Here is a 23,635-nt window from a genome sequence, read left to right as displayed (position 1 = left end):
TTGATAAGTGGAGGAAATAGATGATGGATTATTTTGACTTGAAAGAATATATATATGGATAATTTGATGAAAGTTTACGATTTGATTGAAACAAATAAGTTGAATAATAAAGTAGTATGATAGTGAGTGTATTAAAGTTAAAAGGATAAAGAATGTAAGTATAAATGATATGAAAAGAATGTAAAAAGATAGGGGAAAAGGAAATGAAAGAATTAAATTAATGAAGTGAAGTTTATGATAGCACGAAAGATTTGTTGAAAAGGTGATATGTGAAAAGGAATCATAAACGTGTAGATAGTATTGTGTATAAGCAAGAGTATGGATATGATGAGAGCTTATACTCTAGAAGGAAAAAGTTAGCGTTTGTAACACCCCCAACCCGTATCCGACCCGGATACGAGTCCGAAGTGTCACATTGACTTTTTAAACATTCATTCGTATAAAATAGTGGGTAATTTAAAACTTTGATAACATTTAATTTATTTCAAAGCGTTTACAACAGATATCAGAGTTCATACCATTTATATCTTTAGACTACATGCCAACTACACTCTGTAAACAGTACATACATTTTCTGATCTGACATTTGGTAAGGAAAACTGACCTGTCTTGCTCCGCATTACTCTTTACTCTTCTCGAAACCTACGCGTGAAACAATCACACGCTAAGTCGAAGACTTAGTGAGGCATAACGACTTATAATGCACTTTAAAACATATATCGATACATGCATGTTCTTTTCTATCATGTTATAGCAATTCCATGCATTCTTCGTATATATAAATCATATCAGATTAATTACAGTAAATACATACAGACACATAATTCATCATTAACAGTTTATCATGTAATCACATACTTTTATTGTTAACCTTTTCAATCAAACACTATACACACACAACATCATATGGTTCACGTAACACATTTCAAACCACTTATAACCCCATCGTATACATATCACATTCAGTATGCTTGTTTAATCACTTTATTAGCCCATGTACACTAGTGAGAACTTAAGGTATGTGAGTACATTGAGGTTGTGCACACATATGCTGTCACCACAGCTCGATCAATGTCCGAAGGACCAGTCCATAGATTCCGAAGAACCTAGGTAATCAGTCCATATGTCCCGAAGGACATAGGTAAACAGTCCATATGTTCCGAAGAACATAGGTAAACAGTCCATATGTTCCGAAGAACATAGGTAAACAGTCCATATGTTCCGAAGAACATAGGTAAACAGTCCATATGTTCCGAAGAACATAGGTAACCCTCGACCCTTGGCATGCCAACTATACCCCTAGCTCTCATATCACATAACATGGGCATTATCATTTATAACAGTTCACATTACTTTCATATTTTTCTCTTATAACCATATTTTTTTTCAGTCACGTATCACATGTACGTGTAATCATTGATCTAATATCATATGTTGCATGCAATCACATAGATTCTTTTCATATTCTCATAGGATCACATAGTTCATATCTTATACTTGTTTTCTCATGTTCACATATATCATGTCATATGGCTCATATCTTTATCATGCAGTCACATAGTTCAGTTTCACATATTTCATATATAACATTACATAGCATACTTCTCATAACATTACATTCAAAAGCATGTTAACACATATAATCATGCATACATACAATTCATGTCATTCATATACGTATAATCATATATTCATGCATTCTAACAGAGGAAATAGACTTGTCGCAAGTCTTGTTTCCATTTAGCACCATAAACTAATTAATATGCACTCACCTGGCCTCACTAGTCAATTCCAATCTCTTATCTTTCCCTTGATCGATCTTACTTGCCAAACGTTCCGGAATTCTTTATGTAGAATCTACATAAATGTACATTTCGAGGTAATCATTAGATACCTACACCTTGTAATTGAATACTAGCAACTTAAACGAACTTATTAAACCAATATTAACATTTTTCTTTAGGGGAATCGGTTCCCTACCATGGGGGTATCGATTCCCTCAAGACATTCTGGAATTCTGTCGTTTGAAGGGGTATCGGTTCCCCTTGAATGGGTACCGATTCCCCTTGCCCAGAAATCATATTTTCAACCCAAAATTACTTCATTTCCACTCAAACCCTTCATATATCATCCCCTTTCATTCTTAACTCTAGTATACATACTTAAACCAATCTATATTCATTTATTTCATCTTAAACCTCAAAATCCTATCTTCCATATGAGATTCAAAAATCATACCAAATTTTCAATGTGTTCTAATTCCAATTCTAACACTCCAAATCTCTTAATTTAACCATTGACAAGTCAAATTTAACTTCAAATTCTACTTATCAATTCCTTTCCAAATTTCATATAAAAACTCCAAATCTTTAATCTCTCTTAACCTCTCCATCATTTGTTTTTAAGATGATTTAAGCTTTCCTTAAGCTTAGTTATCATCTAATAATCAAAACCCAACCTTAAAATCAACATTCATTTACAAACAAAGAACTTACCTTTTGAAGCTAGCCCCACGTGAAGAAGAGAAGGCAAGAAGAAGAAAGCTTCCAGATAGCTCTCTTCCCACGTGTATATAATTCCTTAAATGATCAAATGACCATTTTACCCTTTATTTCCTTTAACAATTACAAAATAACCTTCATCATATGCATCTAATAATCATAGAGCTATTTCATTCTTCTATTTTAGTCATCAAATTATGAAACTTTACAATTTGATCACTAACCCGGTATTGAGGATGTTACAAATCTCCCTCCTTATAAGAAAATTCGTCCTCGAATTTTCACTGCACATCTTAATAGGAACATATCTTCTAATGTTCTTATGTTGCTTCCCTGACTTATTCTTTCTTGTCATCATCAGAAACTTACTTTTCAATCCCTTAGTTTTTCGACTATCTTTTTCGTTTATACCTTCATCTTCTGTTGTTTATCATATAAGCAATAACCAGTAATACCAATCCATTGTTGTCTTTTCTCTCATTCGATTATGCATTTTTCCTTTGATCTTTCTAAAATTCCATATAATGTCACTCATCACGTTGACAATAACATTCATCTCATCACTCTATATCAAAACTGTCCTCTGTACTTCCATATTTATCGTATCTGATTCTTTTAAATCAATCCCTTTCATTTCTTATACTTGTATTTTCCTTCCTAAAGGTTCCATGCAAATACTTATCTCTGTTCTACATCATAGCTATCTGCTCAGAATATACAATTATATTCAAATTCATATCATAATCAATTAACTCCACTATATCTTTCCTCCAATCTTATAACTCTAGCACCTTTACTCTGACTAGATAATAACTTTGGTTTAGTCTAGGGCACAAGCCCTCTTATACCATCATATACATTCTTTCCAATCTAAATTATCTTAACATTCGCTTACTCAACTTATCAATTTCACCTCTATTCTCATACATCCTGAAATTTTTACTCAAACTCAACATTCTGACTTCCTGTGTCCTAATCTGATCATCGATATACATATTCTCAAACTCTTCTTATCAATCTCAGCTTTACTTAAATATACAAATTCTTACTTCCTTTTCCTTTACTATACCACATTACTATGATCCAAATATGCAACTGTATCCAGATCCATTACGGATTTGGTTCTCATATCCTGACAATATCTTATAATCTTATAATTCCAGTACATTCCCATCGCATATTCTCGTTAGCTAACGCTAACTTTTCCGTCTTAACTGCAAACCCTTATCATATAAACGCTCTTGCTTATACACAATGTTATTCCTTCATTTTGAACTTATAAGCTCTGACTTATACATCTTATACACTTGTCACTGATGCACTTATCCTTAAGTCTTCTATACGTACTCATCACGTCCTTAGATCTTTTTAACATTCTTATGGTGACACCCGTTCACCATATTCTATCTTATCCACATAATAACTCTATATCGTTTTTCCGATTTCAAACGATGAAAACTTTCTATCATTATTCAGATATGATTTCAGCTTTCTGAAATCAACTTTTGATCTTACTAGGCATTTCCTGAGGTGTACGCTCTTCATCCTGCCTGGCCAGGGCAAGTGATTAGCTATCACAATCAGGAATATCACCTTTCACTTACTTTGAAATTATTACGATCGGATTTCTACTGTATTAAACTATTATTCTATTAGCAAGACAACATACTCCTTACACAATCAGATCAGAAATTTTTCAATCTATGTTGGCATGTACACCTTTTATGACACTTTGGACTTCGGTTTATGCCGAGATCGGCTAAACCTTAGCTCTGATACCATTAAATGTAACACCCCCAACCCGTATCCGACCCGGATACGAGTCCGAAGTGTCACATTGACTTTTTAAACATTCATTCGTATAAAATAGTGGGTAATTTAAAACTTTGATAACATTTAATTTATTTCAAAGCGTTTACAACAGATATCAGAGTTCATACCATTTATATCTTTAGACTACATGCCAACTACACTCTGTAAACAGTACATATTTTCTGATCTGACATTTGGTAAGGAAAACTGACATGTCTTGCTCCGCATTACTCTTTACTCTTCTCGAAACCTACGCGTGAAACAATCACACGCTAAGTCGAAGACTTAGTGAGGCATAACGACTTATAATGCACTTTAAAACATATATCGATACATGCATGTTCTTTTCTATCATGTTATAGCAATTCCATGCATTCTTCGTATCATATAAAATCATATCAGATTAATTACAGTAAAATACAGACATAATTCATCATTAACAGTTTATCATGTAATCACATACTTTTATTGTTAACCTTTTCAATCAAACACTATACACACACAACATCATATGGTTCACGTAACACATTTCAAACCACTTATAACCCCATCGTATACATATCACATTCAATATGCTTGTTTAATCACTTTATTAGCCCATGTACACTAGTGAGAACTTAAGGTATGTGAGTACATTGAGGTTGTGCACACATATGCTGTCACCACAGCTCGATCAATGTCCCGAAGGACCAGTCCATAGATTCCGAAGAACCTAGGTAATCAGTCCATATGTCCCGAAGGACATAGGTAAACATCCATATGTTCCGAAGAACATAGGTAAACAGTCCATATGTTCCGAACATAGGTAAACAGTCCATATGTTCCGAAGAACATAGGTAAACAGTCCATATGTTCCGAAGAACATAGGTAACCCTCGACCCTTGGCATGCCAACTATACCCCTAGCTCATATCACATAACATGGGCATTATCATTTATACAGTTCACATTACTTATTCATATTCTTCTTTATAACCACATATCTTTTCTTTTCAGTCACGTATCACATGTACGTGTAATCATTGATCTAATATCATATGTTGCATGCAATCACATAGATTCTTTCATATTCTCATAGGATCACATAGTTCATATTATACTTTGTTTTCTCATGTTCACATATATCATGTCATATGGCTCATATCTTTATCATGCAGTCACATAGTTCAGTTTCACATATGTTCATATATACATTACATAGCACATACTTCTCATAACATTACATTCAAAAGCATGTTAACACATATAATCATGCATACATACAATTCATGTCATTCATATACGTATAATCATATATTCATGCATTCTAACAGAGGAAATAGACTTGTCGCAAGTCTTGTTTCCATTTAGCACCATAAACTAATTAATATGCACTCACCTGGCCTCACTAGTCAATTCCAATCTCTTATCTTTCCCCTTGATCGATCTTACTTGCCAAACGTTCCGGAATTCTTTATGCGTAGAATCTACATAAATGTACATTTCGAGGTAATCATTAGATACCTACACCTTGTAATTGAATACTAGCAACTTAAACGAACTTATTAAACCAATATTAACATTTTTCTTTAGGGGAATCGGTTCCCTACCATGGGGGTATCGATTCCCTCAAGACATTCTGGAATTCTGTCGTTTGAAGGGGTATCGGTTCCCCTTGAATGGGTACTGATTCCCCTTGCCCAGAAATCATATTTTCAACCCGAAAATTACTTCATTTCCACTCAAACCCTTCATATATCATCCCCTTTTCATTCTTAACTCTAGTATACATACTTAAACCAATCTATATTCATTTATTTCATCTTAAACCTCAAAATCCTATCTTCCATATGAGATTCAAAAATCATACCAAATTTTCAATGTGTTCTAATTCCAATTCTAACACTCCAAATCTCTTAATTTAACCATTGACAAGTCAAATTTAACTTCAAATTCTACTTATCAATTCCTTTCCAAAATTTCATATAAAAACTCCAAATCTTTAATCTCTCTTAACCTCTCCATCATTTGTTTTTAAGATGATTTAAGCTTTCCTTAAGCTTAGTTATCATCTAATAATCAAAACCCAACCTTAAAATCAACAATTCATTTACAAACAAAGAACTTACCTTTTGAAGCTAACCCCACGTGAAGAAGAGAAGGCAAGAAGAAAAAAGCTTCCAGATAGCTCTCTTCCCACGTGTATATAATTCCTTAAATGATCAAATGACCATTTTACCCTTTATTTCCTTTAACAATTACAAAATAACCTTCATCATATGCATCTAATAATCATAGAGCTATTTCATTCTTCTATTTTAGTCATCAAATTATGAAACTTTACAATTTGATCACTAACCCGGTATTGAGGATGTTACAGCGTTGGCTAACGAGATTTAGACATAAAAAAATATATTGGAAGTATAAGACTCTAAGATATTGTCAGGTTAAGATAACCAATTATGAAGTGGATTCGAATGCAGTTGTATATTTTGATCATAGTAATGTGATATAGTGAAGGAAGTGAGAATTCGTATGGTTGAGTAAAGCTAAAGATTGATAAGAAAAGTTTAAGAATGGATACATCAATGATCAGTTTATAAGACAAAAAAAGTTATAATGTTTGATTTTGAAACAAAGGAATAATATTGTATTTGAGTAAAAATATGAGTTTGAAAAATTGAGTAAGATATCGTTGAGGAAAACTTCGATGGAAAAGAAAGTATATGATCGGGTTGATAAGGGTTGCTCCCTAGATTGAAAAGTTAAGACTTGTATTCAGAAAATTGAATGTACAATTAAATAATATTAGAGGATCTCCACTATTCTAAAGTGGAGAATTTATATGAAGTAATTTAGTTGCTATGCGGTTGAGTTAAAGTATGGTAAACTAATGTTATAATGAGAATAATAGAAGATTCATTGAGGTGAATATTGTTTCGGAAGAGTTTAAAGAAATGATACATTAGTGATTATTTTATAAGATAGAAGACGTTGATATGTTGAGTGTGAACAAAGAAATTTCATGGTGTATGAGAATGAATGTGGATTTGATAAGTTAAGTAAATTATTGTTGAGATGATTCTGATTGAAAAGGGGATATATGATTAATTAATTAATTATGGCTTGTGCCCTAGATTGAACAGTTGTTATCGACTAGTCGTAAGAGTAAAGGTGATAAAGTTATAAGATTGGAAGAAAATATAAAGTGAGTTAATTATGTTTGATATGGATTTGAATATGGTTATGTATGTGGATCATATAGATATGATGAAGGCAAAGAGAAGAATATTTACAAGTTTTAAAGGGAGTTTTGAGGAAGAAAAATACAAGTATAAAAGATGGTGAAGAATAAGGTTATGTATAAGTAAAGTGGATTATCAAAGTTATAAAGATGATAAAGATCGGTAATGAGTATGTGAACATGAATTAAAAGATATGACCTATGTATAAGGAGATTTAGATTTGTGAAGGAATGAAGGACTAAGGAAATTAAATGATGGAGTTTAAAAGCTCAAATATGACAAGGATTATGATGAGGTATAAAGTATGAGTTAGTATAGAAGTAAAAAATAATGTTCGTAAGACTATATGAAAAATTGTTGGATTTTGGCAAAGTGTATGTATTAATCATCTGTAATGAGGATTTAAGGTTATGTTTCTTGGTCAATTGGACGTGGACAGGGATATAAAGAATGATTCATATGTATTAAGGAAGTTAAGATGTAGTTGAATAATGATAGAATGAAATTTGGTAATTAGAGACTTATGAGGAAAGTGAATGATTTGGGATTTTGAGTAATAAGAATTGATGTTACTATCTATATGATAAGGGATATGATATAGATGTATAAAAGAAAAAAAGTAATGGAAGGATTGAAGTAAGTTAGCAACTTTTGTTATAAAAGGGTGATTATTTCTTAGACAAGTATATGAGATTATATGAAAAGAATTTTGCATATTGTATTACATACAAGAATTAAGGAATGGTGTAAAGTGATTAAAGACTGATGAAGGAAATCAATTGATTCATAATATTGAGTAGTAAGAATTGGAGTATTGTCTATATAATGAATGAAATTATATGGATTTATAAAAGTAGGATGTATATGAAGAATTGAATAAGAGAAAAAGATAAGTCTGTTAGCGATGAACATGAAAGATTAAGTAAAAGAAGTAACATGAGAACATTAAAAGATATGTTCTTATCAAGAGGTGCAGAGAAAATTCGAGGACGAATTTTCTTAAAAGGAGGGGAGATTTGTAATATCCCAAACTATGGGTTAGTGACTAAATTGTAAAATTTCAGAATTTGGTAATTAAAGTGGAAAGTTGAAAAGTTCAATGATTTATTTGAAAGTATTTCCTGAAGGGTTGTTAGTAATTATTAAAAGAATCAAAGGGCAAATGAGTCATTGAACAAGGAAATAATTAAATAATAATTAATGGGTATTAAAATACCCATGTGGAGCATGTGTAGAAAACAAATGTTTCCAGATTACTCTTCCTTCTTCTTTCTTCATCATATTCTTCTCTCAAACGTGAAAGCTCAAAGCAAAGGTGAGTTTTCTGATTTCTTGATTGTTTGTTGATTTTAAGTTTTGATCATTAGATGATAACTAAGCTTAAGGAAAGCTTAAGTTATCATAAAATCAAAAGATAAAGAAGTTGTGATAGATTAAAGAAAATGGGTTTTTAAGTGGAATTTTGAATAAGAAGATTTAAATGAATTTAGAGGATGAATTTGACTTATCCATGAGAATAAGAAGTTAGAATTAAGTTTGGATAACATGGAAAATTTGGTATGATTATTGATTTCCATATGAAAGATGGAATTTTGAGGTTAAATATGAAATAAATGGATATAAATGAGTTTAAGCATGTGTATGTGAGTTAAGGATATGAAAGGGGTTGAAATATGGTACAATTAAATTAGAAGGAAGTAATTTACGTGTATAAATGGGAATTCCGGACTAGTGTGCATGGCCTTGGCATTAAGTTAAGCTTTATTCCGTTCTTTGTCACTCCGCTTCTTCTCCTTCTTCTTTGGAGAAGAGTAGCCATTCTCGATTATCTCCCATACATCAAGATCATTGGATTGGATGAATACCTTCATTAATTTCTTCCAATGATGATAGTTGACTCCATTGAAGTATGGAGGTTTGTCGGTTGGTAGGGAGTCTTTCATGTGGAACGAGCCAGAGGTGGAAGCCATCTTCTCGGTTGTGTAGGGAATTGGTAGAGCTTCTTTTAGGATTGTCTCAAGGTGGTTAAACCTTCTTAACGAGTTAGGCTCTTATGCCAATTATTAGGATTTTCGGAAGTTCGAATCGACAACCGGAACGGTTTGCAAAGAGGGGTCGGAACGATTTTGTGTTTAGGGAGTAAGGAGATTGAAAGATAGAGAATTGCACAGCGATTTATAGTGGTTCGACTTTCTCAACCAAAGTCTACGTCCACTACCTTAGCTCCTCACCAAGGATTTTCCAAAATTTACTAATTTGTTCTTTCTTTTGAGGATAAAGAGTAACCTTACAAACTCCCTAGTTTTTCCGGGCTAAACTAGAACCTTTCCCTAGCTTTTACACGGGATTAGCTAGAACCTTTCCCCTTTACAAAAGGATAAGAAATGTAAACAAGAAAACCTCTCTAAGGTAGGTGTTTACAAGAATTAAGCTCACAAAAACAAAATATTTACAAGAGAAAGATGAAATAAGATTGAAAAACTCTTCTCTTGTGTTTGATTGCTTGGATAGTTGTTCTCTTGCTTCTTCAAGTGTCCTTAGCTTGTATTTATAGCTTGGAATGTGTTTGAAGTCGTATATAGTCATTGGGGATGTTTTGGAGCCGTTTGGGGATGAGAAACAATTAATAAAACAGCTTGGAGCGTGGGGGAAATCAGTACCCCCTCATGGGGAATCGGTTCCCTAAGTGCAATATGTTTTTGACCGTTAGACAGGGGGAATCGGTACCCCCTAGGGGGGAATCTGTACCTCCTGGGCAATCTGGTTTTTCTTGAAACCCTTTAAAAAGAAAATATTTTTGGCTTGATTAAGGCTCGAAATACTTTGTAAAATTGTTTTAAAATAGTTAAGTATAAAACACAATTTTACACTTTAGTAAGGATTAAAATGAACTTTGAAAGACTTGGAGTAATATTTTGATATTCGAATAATTATATCGAATATACTTAGAAAATTATTTGCAAAATCTTAAAATTCATTTGTTATATCGAAACATCAAAATGTTTTCAACATAAAGCTTAAGTTATCATAAAATCAAAAGATAAAGAAGTTGTGATAGATTAAAGAAAATGGGGTTTTAAGTGGAATTTTGAATAAGAAGATTTAAATGAATTTAAAGGATGAATTTGACTTGTCCATGAGAATAAGAAGTTAGAAGTGTTAGAATTAAGTTTGGATAACATGGAAAATTTGGTATGATTATTGATTTACATATGAAAGATGGAATTTTGAGGTTAAAGATGAAATAAATGGATATAAATGAGTTTAAGCATGTGTATGTGAGTTAAGGATATAAAAGGGGTTGAAATATGGCACAATTAAATTAGAAGGAAGTAATTTACGTGTATAAATGAGAATTCTGGACTAGTGTGCATCGGTACACATTCAACATGTACCGAAGCATCAAGGTTAAATTTCCAGAAATTATTCAGTGTGCATCGATGCACACAGGTAGGCATCGATGCATGGAAATTTCGAAGCTATTTTGTGTATCGATGCACCCATAGTGCATCGATACACCCCTAAAGGAAAAATAGAATTTTAGTTCATTAAATTAGCCTAAGTTATTAATACCAAGTTATAAGGTTTAGGCTTTTGATAATTGTTTCAGAAATTATGTTTATGTAGATATTGAGCCTAAACAAGTTTCGGAACAATCAAAGAGATAGGATCGAACCAAAGCAATGCTAAGGTGAGTGCAATTTAATTGTACTTAAGTTATCGATCAAACATTGGCTTGCGATGAGCCAGTGACAGAGTTATTATGGTAAGGAGTAATTTCTTAAATGTATGTGATCTTTATGTGTACATGAGTACATGAAAATGTGTATAGGTGTCATATGTTATTATATGCGATATGTGATATTGAATTACATGAACATGTGAAAAAAAATATGATATCAACTATGTGATATGCATGATATGTTATCTTATGTGCTATGTAAGGTATATATGAATATATGTGGCATATAAATATGCAACACATGATACATGTTATATGATATGAACCTATGTGATTACGTGAGAAAGAATATATGTCTATGAGAAGACATATGAACAAGGTATAAGCTATGTGACATGTGAATATGATTCATATGAAAATGTTCTACGTGTAAGTGAACTAAGTGTTGATGTGAATATGTCATAATTATAAAAGATAATGCTCATATTATGTGTCATGAGATCGAGAGGTATAGTTGGCATGCCAAGAGTCGAGGGGCTACGCGGTCATTCGAAACAATTCTACGTGGTCCTTCGGGACATATATGTATTCTTTGGAACATGTATGAGGTCTTTTGAGACACCTACTTGATCCTTGGTATATGTGTATGATTCTTAAGGAATTTATATGTGGTCTTTATAGACAATCTTATATGGCACTACGGTGCATTTCTACGCGGTCCTTCGGGACAAATTCTACGAGGCACTTCGGTGCAAATTTATATGAGCTGTGGTGACAGCATTTGTGCACAACCTCAATGTACTCAAATACCTTAAGTTCTCAAAAATGTACATGGGCTAATAAAGAAACAATAACAAATACAATACATATGATGTATATGTTTTGGTGATATGAAATATGTTACATGAATTATATGATGTTATGTGTGTTATATGATATACATAAATGATAAATAGAAATTATGATGATAATGGTATATGTATATGTATGCATTTTATAATATGAAATGTTTTATAGTTTTATTATATGTATTATATGCCTCACTAAGTCAACGACTTAGCGGGTGATTGTTTCACGCGTAGGTTTTGAGAAGAGGAATATTGATAAAAATTGTGCAAGACAGGTCATTTCCTCTTTTCCAAAGATCATATCAGAAAAGAAATGTATAGTATGCATTTTGTAATAAAGATAGCGATTGCCATGTAAATAAAAGATTAAATCCGATATGTTCTAATCGGTTTTGAAAATTCATACGACTGAGTTTTGTTAATGTTTTAAATGCGTATATGTAATTGATAAATTTTATACGGATGAAAGCTTAAATTTTTACGAGTTTATACGTATTTTCACGAAGGTAATGTAGCAGTGCATCGATACACAATTTATATTCGAAATTTTTCAATGTTCATTATTGTTCATGATACAGTTCACGGTATTGTTCATTACCTTATTTTACTGTTCATAAATACATTTTTACCTCAAAATTTTATAACAAACACAATTCAATAATATATGATCGTATTTTCTTAAAATGAGTTCAAATATTTGATATTTACAAGAATATCATTTTTAAAAGTTAATGTGACATCTCGGACTCGTATCCGGGTCGGGTACAGGTTGGAACATAATGAATTGTAACTTTTAATAGTCGATAGACTTAATAAAGCGACATTCTATAGTTGAATAATTTTATAATTTTTAATAGTCAAATGATTTAATAAAGTAATATCTTATAGTCGGGGGACGTTTGTGTACTTTACCCTTTAAATTATGTTTATTTTAAAAAATAAAACTATTGAGAACTAAAGACTAAAATTATGATAAATTTAGTAGGATGAAGAACATATACTTGGTCTAACTCGCTGAACATCAAACAAAATGTAATATTCTACACGTGGAATTTAGCCGCCATTGCAGGATTTGAAGTTTTCAAACAAAGTGAGCGTTAGGGGGGTTAAGATATTAATACTTAAAGCCGTATTTTATTGTTTCTTTGGTATTTAAAATTATTTTAATTTAGTTTTTTTTTGTTTATGATAAAAATTTCATTCCAAACTTTTATCAAGGAAAAATCAATTGACATTTTAAGATGGCACTGTTAACAATCTCACATGAATAATTAATACCAATGGGATAATAAATTTGAAATAAGATTTGGATATTCAAACATGTTATCTGCATAAGTGAAATAATCCAATTAATTACAATTGACATTTTAAGATGGCACTGTTAACAATCTCACATGAATAATTAATACCAATGGGATAATAAATTTGAAATAAGATTTGGATATTCAAACATGTTATCTGCATAAGTGAAATAATCCAATTAATTAGTAATTAATGGTAAATACTTATTTCCGTTTTGAATTCACTATAATCAGAATTAAAACATCAGTATTATTCAAATACAAATTATTTCAATTTATATAGATGGAATATTCGTAATGCCTACAGTTAATACTCGGAATTTAACTTCTTCTAGAAGCCATTTACTTATTCTAGAAATTCATATATATATTTGCAGTCAATTTTTTTTCTTCTAAAGACTTATTTTCGTTGAAGACATTTAATAAAACTTGGATTAGAAATGGTCGTAAAAGAAAGTCGGCTTCTTGGAAGCTACTCGTCCCTTTAATGAAGAATATTTTCAATAGCTGTTAAATAAGTTTAAAAAAATAATAATTTAGCCATCTTTTATATGTAGCACAAGTTGGGGAGGGAAAAAGTATAAGCAAAAGGAATGCAATAACACAGTATTTTTCAAATCAAAAGCTTAAATACCACACTTTGAACATCATTTGTCACTGCTCATGCCTACTTCATGTTGGGATAATCTTAAAACAAAATTCTTTTTGTTTTTTTGTTTCGCAAGAGCAAGCCTGCAAAATTTGGAGAAATCTTCACCATTACAGAAGAAGAAGAAACAAGGGGGCAGATATTGATATAACTATCAAATAAGAAGTATCCTTTGCAAGATATATCAATATTCTTGTGTCAAAAGCAATCTTAAATCCTTGCCAGATACAACACCTCAGTTCACGGTCTGCTTGATTCCTAGATCACTAATCCCAGTCTCTCTCTCTCTCTCTCTCTCTCTTTTACTTGGGCCATAAAAGTTAAAAAAATGAATTGGAAAATCGGCCTATTTTCTAGGTAAACCATAGAAATGATCACTAATATTTGTATGACCCTGAATTCTGAAAATCACACTTAAAGGACGAAGTTATGCATTTTTTTTTATTTTTCCAGAATCATGGGCGACCTAGTGGGCATGAAAGCACTGACGTGGAATCCAATCAATATCTTCTAGAAGATCAAGTCAACAGTTGCGTGAAGACAGAAGATTCAGCTACAAATTCGAATTTAAAATCGAGATTTATCTTTATTTTTAGGATTTAATTTCAAAAATTTTCTTTTAGGATTTTTAATGTTATTTAGGGTTCTCCAAGAGACTACAAATACCCCATCGCGGTAAGCCTAAAGAATCATCTCTCATATCTCGGATTGAATTGTTCTTCTTTTCTTTAGTTTTGTAGATGTTCTTTCTTTTTAAAATGCTAAGTATGGTTTCTACCATGCTTAGCTAAGTTTTTCACAAGTCGAAGGCTGAAGCGATGACTCAATTCCTAACGTGAGAATTGAAAAGAACCTTATACCATTCGAGTTAAATTTCTCAATTTTCTGGAAACTAGATTGGTAGATGGTCTTTCTTAAAATAAAAACACTTTCACTTCAAAAATAGATTTTGGCTTGAATGTTGTTATGGTTTATCGTTGGAATTATAGAATCAATATATTCAAATTCCCTTGAACACACTTAGAGATAGCACGCTAAGAGAAAATTGGGATCGAGTTTGACTTTCATAGAGAAAGCATAATTCGAGTCGGCCTTTTCCAAGTGCTTTTAAATTGTTTTGAGTTAACAATGATTGTCGCCGTTAATTCAAACAAGTATTGAGATTTCTAAAATAGATTTAGGAAAATAATCACCAAAGAGAAAAATGAGTCACAAGGATTGAATCTTGCGGACTCAACCCAACATTTTACCGGAGTAAAATTCTATTCAAGGATCGATTGGAATTGAGGTAAAGCTAAAGCACGAGGCTGATTTTTATTATGTGATTTTCATTTTCTTTAAATCTTTATTTTCTTTACCTCTCAACAAAACCATTTTTTTAATTTTACTTGCAATATTTTCGCCCATATCAAGATCAAAAAGCATTCTACATCAACAAATCTAGAGTCCCTGTGAATCAACCCTTACTCCCTCTATACTATCTTTTTATATTTTATCTTGTAATTAAGGAATAATTATTTGACATAGAAACAATGTGTGTCATGATATTATCTGATATAAGAGCATTGATGCTCCTAATTGATCTTCGACATATATGTTGAAAAATGTGATAAATTAGAACCTTTGAGGCATATTTTTTAAGGGTAAAGATGAATATTTGAATAATACATTTACTAATTCAAATTATACTCCATGAGATCTTTACAACAGTATTTTACATGCTCAAAACGGTTGAGTTGTGAATGAGAAATTGATGCTCAAAGTAGGGTACATGTGAATTGTGTTGCATAAGGAAAATGAGAAAACATATTTTCCACATTGGCGGGATAACAAACATATGAATGATTTATATACACCAATCAACTTTTTAGTCATTGAAAGACTGGAGTTAATATTATACTTCGTGTGTAGGTGTAGTGGATGCAAATCCAAGCCCGTTGTTACCCATTGGGGATGGGTTGCACTTCCATGTCGTGGGTTACACGAAAGTCCGGATTGATCGGATCCTCATGGCCTACAGACAAATATATTCTAACTAAAGCAATATTAATTAATTATTTTATTTTATTTGAATACTAATGAATAGCCGTACTTACCGGGAGACGTCCAAAAGATCTCGAGCTCTAAACTGTATATTTTTTCATCTTGGATTATTATAGTGTAACAAAATATATATATACACGATTACACGTATGAATGTATTATTTATGTATGTACGAGTGTTTCATCCTTTGAAAAGTCACATTTGGATGGGAACGTATATAATAACATTACATACATATATACATCCAGTTTCGTCTGATTTCGGGATGTAAGACACTTAACGATCGAACAAACTCTCTGAATTCAGTAACCCCGTTAAGTTTAGCATCGAATAACTGTTGAAACTATTATAAGAAATGCTAGGCAATTAAATACATCAGATTGCAGAAACCAATATCCAGAAATTTGCAAAGCATGAAGATAATCTGCAGATACTATATTCAATCAGAAAAATTATACAAGTTCCGGTTGCTTATTAGCTCCCATTGATACCTTTTGATGTAAAAAGAAGAAGAAGAAGATTTATAGGAATTGTTATTTGCCAGTTACTGCCCAGCTTTCAAGGGGTTTCAGAAGCAAGAATGAGAGGATCTCTTTGTTTTCAGCTTTCTTGAAGCAAAAGCAACCCTAATTGATTAGTAAAATCCAATTGGGATTTGAGATTAGTCCACTTGAGAATTAAGACAAATATATGTCTAACATTGTTTGCGATCTTATTTTTCTAATCAAGGTTTATCAATTTAACAAATTCAAACGTGGAAAATATAGGTTTTAAGATTAATCCACCCCAATTGACTGGTAAAATCCAACTTGGATTTAGGATTAATCCACTTGAGAATTAAGACTATATATGTCATAATCACATGAAATAATTGTTTATAATTCAACCTTTCATGAATGTTTAAGGTTTATGGATTTGAATCACCCACTCATACTAACTAGACAAAACATCATTAAAAAAAAGAAATTGACAAAAAATTAAATTTTATAATAGAATTATAAATATAAAGAGCTAAATTTATTAATTAAGAATAAATAAAAAAACGAGGATTAAATGTATTATTGCACTACTTTAAAAATGATACATTAAGAATTTCATCAATTATATAACCGCGAATGATGAAAAGATTGGTAACTTTGATGCTAAAATTGAAAAAAAAATTGTTTGATAACCAAAATAATAGAGTTACTAACGAGTAATTTAGTCTTATAAATTTAGTTGTTATTATTTTAAAATCGTTAGTTTTAATAAAAAAAAAATAGAACCGGTCTACCTACTCCAATCATCTCCTCCAACACTGATATGGATCCCAATATTATAGCTCATTTTGTTCAAATCATTATTGGTTTGGTACACCCCTTCTTTCCCCCTTTAGTTTACAAACATCAAAAACAGAACAACTTATCCATCTTCCCCCTACTACTTTCTGCAATTTCACGTTTTGGAAACAGCTAGACTACAATGGCTGCACCCAGCTGTGGTAATTCCTTTTCCCCTTTCTCCCTAAACCATTGGGTTTGATTTCTTTACTCTGTTTCTTTATGGGTTTTAAGAAATTTGGTTGAGTAATCCAAATGTTTGTGCTTTATTAGTTTACTTGAGGATCTATGTGATTTCAGCATTGGAGATTCTTTGTTTTCTGGTTTACCTAAAAAAAATTACTCGTAAAAAGTAAAATGCTACAAATTCCTATTAATCAATTATCTCGTAGTTACAAATGTGTCATATTTTCCTTCTTTTTTGGGTATCTTGATCATGATGTTGGAATTTGAGTGCGTAGATATTTGATTTGGACTACTAATACACTATCTATCTCTTCTTACGGAAAAAGTAGAATTGTTTTACATGGAATTATACTTCCGAAAATAATAGCAAAGATGACCCGAATCAAGTAACCATGTCGTTTCACTGAAAGTTCTTGTACTAGACAATTCTTGCCCAAATCAGCCATTGCTCGCAACACTTTCTGTTTGGAACAGCTTGTGTTTATGACAAATGATTGCTCAGAACAGTCTTTGTTAAGAATATCTCCTTCGAGTCATTCACACATCACTTTCATGGAAAAGCAGCTCATGAAAAAACATCAAGAGGAGATGTTTTTCATTGTCACCTTCCTCTTTTTACCAAATAATTCTTCATATAGTGCGTCTATTGTCGCCATTGGTTTTAAATAAGTCTTTTTAAACAATTCTAGGGAGGAAAAACGAATAAATATTCATACCTTTGTTTGAGTACTTGAATCTTTATAGAATAGCCGGCGCCTTCCTAATATAAGAGAAGATGTGGTCAACTATTAGCACTCGTTGGAAGTTGGATTCTTGGTTGCATTTTAATTAAAGATGATGATGCACAATCAACTCCTTCTAGTATAGAAGTATAATCTGGTATTGTATGAGGATGTAGTTCTATTCCCTTATGTGGCACATTGATTGCGAGATCTAGAGGTTAATTTACTCAGATTTCGGTGTGAGTCTAAGATAAGATGATATATATATTTATTCAACATTATTTAAGTTTCTTCATGTACTTGAAGGTTCTTTAGCAGGTCATATTTCGATACCTATGTCAGACAGGGTTACTTGAGCGATATAAAAAACATGAACTACATAGTTTATAGAGGTTCCTTCATTTTTGAAGCATGTTTGAGGTGAACAATGAATTTCAATGCCTTAGTGTTGTTTAGGGTGAAGAAACTAATTAAAATGATTGCTAAATTTATTTGATCTTTCAGCTGCTTGTTGTCTCTTCAGTCTCTGAAATATAATAGCTAATAGAAAATGTTATGGTTATGTAACAGGGACAACGACGGAGGCTGTGGGGAACGGAATACCAACAGGAGACAAACTCGTATTGAGGGGCTTGAAATTTCATGGTTACCATGGGGTAAAGCCTGAAGAGAAAAAACTGGGTCAGAAGTTCGTGATCGATGTAGATGCCTGGATGGATCTTCGGAATGCCGGTAAATCCGACGACTTATCCAATACACTTAGTTACACCGCTATTTACCGGTGAGTAACTTGAAGATGTTGAAAACATTGGATGGATTATTTAGCTTGTTTTTTTTTTTTGGTAATTTGATTATTTTTTTTGGCAACATATGCAATAGCATAGTGAAGGAAGTAGTGGAAGGACAATCTCAGAATCTTTTAGAATCAGTGGCTCAAATGATTGCATCAAAAATCTTCACAAATCACCCTCAGATATCTGCTGTTCGTGTGCAAGTTCAGAAGCCTCATGTTGCTGTTCAGGGTTCTATCGATTACCTTGGAGTTGAGATTGTCAGATATAGGAGCATTGATGCTCCTAACTGATCTCCGACATATACATTTATACATGTATGAACGTATGTATGTACGAATGCTTCATCTTTTGAAAAGTCGTTTGCGGGTGGGAACGATGCCTGGTATTGCCTGACTGGTTGTAGTTTTTTTTCATGTGTGATATGTGTTGTGTGGTGGAATGTGTCCAAGCCGCCAAGACTATAATTTCTTCCTATGAATATTAATCAAGGGCTATCCAAATTATTGTGTTTTTATACTTGTCTAAGATTGCCACTAGTAAGAATCAAAGCCATCGAAGTTGTCCTATGATGGAAGATATGAAAACATTACATGCATATATATATGCACACATACAGTTTTGTCGGATTCCGGGGCACCGGGATATACGAAATTTATCGATCAAACAATGAACGATGAAAATATAAACTAAGAGCAGGTTGAACTAAAATTCATATAATACTGAAAACAGAATAGAAAATATTTAAGTTAACGTGTAAACGGATGAAAAATGATTTTACTATTGTATTCAAGTAAAATCCAAATATAATAGGAGTACGCTAGAGGGATCGAAATCATAATTTAACCTAAATATTTCAGCTAAAAGCTTAACCATCATAAAATCTCAACCGTCTATCAGAAAGTCGGTCAACAATCATGCCCTGATGACCACCGGAACCAGACTGGTGGTGAGCTACACCTTATAAGAACCTATTTAAACATGCAAAATTAGAAACAATTCTAACTGAAAAACCTGCCCTTTTTTCTTTCCTTTGTTTTCTTTCCCTTTCGAATGGGGAAAGAAAAAAATGCAGAAAAAGCAACTTTCTTTTTCTTTGATTATACAAATTAATAAAGGATACATTATTTTCCCATTCATATTAATGTTTGACGTAGAATTTGTCGATTCTGATTGTTGCATTGGGTTATTGGAGATTTTCTTCCTTTTTTTTAATTAATGATCATTGATTTTCCTAGGAAATATATTGTTTCTAATGATCATTGATCATTATGTGGAATTTCTAGAATAATTTAAAGCCCAAAAAGGATCCTAATTTTTTAATGGAATTGCTTTAGAGTAGAGGGATAATTCTTCTATTTGATTCATTACATTCAACATTGAATCATTGGCTTTTGTTGAAATGCTTGCATGAAGATATAGGGGTGGTTTTGATTGGCTAAAGCTCCATTTTTTAAATTTATGTTATTTTGTTTCAAAAAAGAACCCTTTTAGGGAGATAAGAAATGGGATTATAGTTCATGGGTGAATTTAGATACTCATGGATGGTTAAAGAAGAACAAGTGTGAGAATTTAGGTGTCCAAATGGGAAATACCTGTGCCAAATCAGCGGTGGAAGCCGAAAATGATAAGAAAAAACAAGATGGCGATGGAAATGAAGGAGAAACTAAAGATCAGGATCAGGCTGGAAGTAAAGAATCCGACGCGGTTCAAAAACAACCTCCGGAAGAAATGAAGATGGAACAACGATCGAAATCCATTGAAACAACCCAAAGGCAACAATCAAAAGCCAGTGAAGCAATACCAAGACAGCAATCGAATGTCCATGAAACAACACAAAGACAACAATCCAAATCTCACCCTAAAAGACTCAACTCCAGCCCATCTCAACTTGCAGCATTTAATGAGGGTAAAACTGAGACTCGGAAAACCAGAAAGGCTCATAATGTGAAGAGGCAATCATGTGCAGGGTTGAAGGTTGATTCAGTGTTGCAAACCAAAACAGGTCATTTGAAGGAATACTATAGCTTGGGGAGGAAGTTAGGTCGAGGACAGTTTGGAACAACTTTCCTTTGCATCGAGAAAGGTACCGGGAAACAATTCGCTTGTAAATCGATTGCAAAAAGGAAGCTTACGACTCTTGATGATGTCGATGATGTGAAGAGAGAAATTCAGATAATGCATCACTTGTCAGGGCACCCTAATGTTATATCCATCAAAGGGTCTTATGAGGATTCCATGGCGGTTCATGTTGTGATGGAGTTGTGTGCGGGGGGTGAACTTTTTGATAGGATTGTAAAGAGAGGGCATTATAGTGAAAGAAAGGCAGCTGAGCTAGCAAGGATTGTTGTTTCTGTCGTTGAAGCTTGCCATGCCATGGGAGTAATGCACAGGGATCTCAAGCCTGAAAATTTCCTTTTTGTGAATGAACAGGAGGATTCACCTCTTAAAGCCATCGATTTTGGATTATCGATATTCTTCAAGCCTGGTATGTTCAAAATGGTGCATTTTTATCACTTCTCATTTCTAGTTAAAATGAACTTTTAGCCCAATGTTGTGGAAGACTTCGATGTTCCTTAGATAGTACATTTCATTTATAGGAAGAAAGAGTTTAGAGATTTTTCCACAACGTTTTGAATTCACCAATGTATTGCTTACTTAAAGAAGGTCATCAAATCTTTTAGGGGACATCTTAACCGATATTGTCGGAAGCCCGTATTATGTCGCACCCGAGGTATTGCAAAAGCGTTATGGTCCGAAAGCGGATGTGTGGAGTGCTGGGGTAATCACTTACATTCTCTTAAGTGGGGTGCCTCCATTTTGGGGTGGTAAGTGTTCATCAGATACAATTTCTGTTATTATTTGCGTTGCTGTTGAAATCTTAAGTTTTTCGAGCAACCTTGTTATGAAAGTTTGGTCTATTTCTTGTTATTTTGATGTAGAAACTGAACAAGAAATATTTAACGAGGTTTTGAATGGTGAGCTTGACTTCTCATCTGATCCCTGGCCTAATATCTCTGAAAGTGCTAAAGAACTGGTGAGGAGAATGCTCGACAGAGACACAAAGAGGCGGATAACAGCTCACGAAGTACTACGTAAGTCTCGTTATAACTTAGATGTCGCGACTAATGGATTAAACTTGCAGAATTAGCTTAATTTGATACTTGATAATTTGCAGGCCACCCTTGGGTTCAAGTTGATGGGGTGGCACCAGACAAGCCACTTGATTCTGTTGTCTTAAGCCGCCTGAAGCAATTTTCTGCAATGGATAAGCTCAAGAAAATGGCCTTAAGAGTAAGTATCTTCCGTTTACAATGACCCGTCCAGCTTCAGGAAAGATGCATTTTGAAATTGAAACTCATTTTCAATGCAGAAATCCCACGTTTAAATGATACTTATTTGGTTAAAATCTCCATTATTTCGTTGTTTCTTTTAAAGGTCATTGCCCAAAGACTTTCTGAAGAAGAAATAGCTGGGTTGAAAGAAATGTTCAAGATGATAGACACTGATGGTAGCGGTCAAATCACCTACGATGAACTCAAAAATGGATTGAAAAGATTTGGTGCCAATCTTGCAGAATCAGAGTTCCGTGCTCTAATGCAGGCCGTAAGTTACTTCGACTCTTCTCGGTGTCCAACCCGAGTATCGACAGATATCTTGATACCAGAATGATACCAATTTGACATGATTGTCTTTTGCTTATTTGGGAATCTCAGGCAGACATTAATAACAGTGGTACAATTGATTACGAAGAGTTTGTAGCTGCAACATTGCATCTAAACAAGATTGAGAGGGAAGACAATCTATTAGCAGCCTTCTCGTATTTCGACAGAGATGGCAGCGGCTACATCACTCCGGACGAGCTTCAAAAAGCTTGTCAAGAGTTCGGTATCAAAGACCTCCGCCTCGATGAAATCATGAAAGAAGTCGATGCAGATAACGTAAGCATCTCGAATCCATTTCCATCATGCATATGCAAACTTGTGTGTTTTGGATAAACTTAAACCCCATTAAGGTGAACAGCTTATCGTATTTTTTTTTTTATTTTTTTGGTTTTCCACAGGATGGTCGGATTGATTACAATGAATTTGTAGCCATGATGCTACCTAAAGTTGGTAAGAAAGGTACATAATACATATTTTGGCAAAAGATATTATAGTATTTTTCCCAGGACATTTTATTTAGTTTTTATTCAAGCCTTTTAATTTAGCTCTTCAAAGTTTGGGATCATCACCACAAAAAAAAAACCTTTAATTGTTATTGTGCCTGAAATCTGTTGTATACACTTCCATCTATTGGTTCATACTTTTGTAATTAATGAAAATTGAATTTAAGAACAAGTAAAAATACATATATGTTTTTCACAATTTATTTCTATACATTTTCTTTTTCATACATATTCTTTTTAATAAATTAAATTTTAATAATTGTCCAAATTATATTTCTTGTTCATATTAGGTATCTATTTTTTTCCTAAAATAAGTGTATAATATTTTTTCTGTTACAATTTAAAATGTTTGTCCGTTAATGATTGTTTAAAAAATTATCGACAACTCA

General features: G+C 32.7%; 2 protein-coding genes across 2 annotated transcripts; both read left to right on the top strand.

Moving 5' to 3' along the window:
• Nucleotides 1-17,417: 17,417 nt before the first annotated feature.
• LOC120128731 (dihydroneopterin aldolase 2-like) lies at nucleotides 17,418-19,595 on the top strand. The gene is made up of 3 exons (XM_039146361.1): nucleotides 17,418-17,540; nucleotides 18,858-19,068; nucleotides 19,167-19,595. Exons 1-3 carry the CDS (start codon nucleotides 17,522-17,524, stop codon nucleotides 19,369-19,371), a joined length of 435 nt encoding a protein of 144 aa, XP_039002292.1. The 5' UTR covers nucleotides 17,418-17,521; the 3' UTR covers nucleotides 19,372-19,595.
• A 1,185-nt stretch (nucleotides 19,596-20,780) lies between these two features.
• Nucleotides 20,781-23,238, top strand: LOC120128749 (calcium-dependent protein kinase 1-like). The gene is made up of 7 exons (XM_039146383.1): nucleotides 20,781-21,566; nucleotides 21,763-21,906; nucleotides 22,021-22,173; nucleotides 22,257-22,372; nucleotides 22,517-22,684; nucleotides 22,795-23,019; nucleotides 23,142-23,238. The coding sequence occupies exons 1-7, from the start codon at nucleotides 20,810-20,812 to the stop codon at nucleotides 23,208-23,210; spliced, it is 1,632 nt and encodes a 543-aa protein (XP_039002314.1). The 5' UTR covers nucleotides 20,781-20,809; the 3' UTR covers nucleotides 23,211-23,238.
• Nucleotides 23,239-23,635: the final 397 nt, after the last annotated feature.

Source organism: Hibiscus syriacus, unplaced genomic scaffold (assembly GCF_006381635.1).
Source record: "Hibiscus syriacus cultivar Baekdansim isolate YM2019G1 unplaced genomic scaffold, ASM638163v2 tig00110482_pilon, whole genome shotgun sequence".
Taxonomy (NCBI): domain Eukaryota; kingdom Viridiplantae; phylum Streptophyta; class Magnoliopsida; order Malvales; family Malvaceae; genus Hibiscus; species Hibiscus syriacus.
This window is presented reverse-complemented; position numbering and strand designations above follow the sequence as displayed.

Excerpts from the sequence above, each read along its gene's own strand:
- LOC120128731 (XM_039146361.1), top strand. Across the intron at positions 19,069-19,166 it reads AGTTACACCGCTATTTACCG|CATAGTGAAGGAAGTAGTGG; the intron begins GTGAGTAACTTG and ends CATATGCAATAG.
- LOC120128749 (XM_039146383.1), top strand. The coding sequence starts at position 20,810 with ATGAAGATGGAACAACGATCGAAATCCATTGAAACAACCCAAAGGCAA. Across the intron at positions 21,567-21,762 it reads ATCGATATTCTTCAAGCCTG|GGGACATCTTAACCGATATT; the intron begins GTATGTTCAAAA and ends CAAATCTTTTAG. Across the intron at positions 22,685-22,794 it reads TCCGTGCTCTAATGCAGGCC|GCAGACATTAATAACAGTGG; the intron begins GTAAGTTACTTC and ends TGGGAATCTCAG.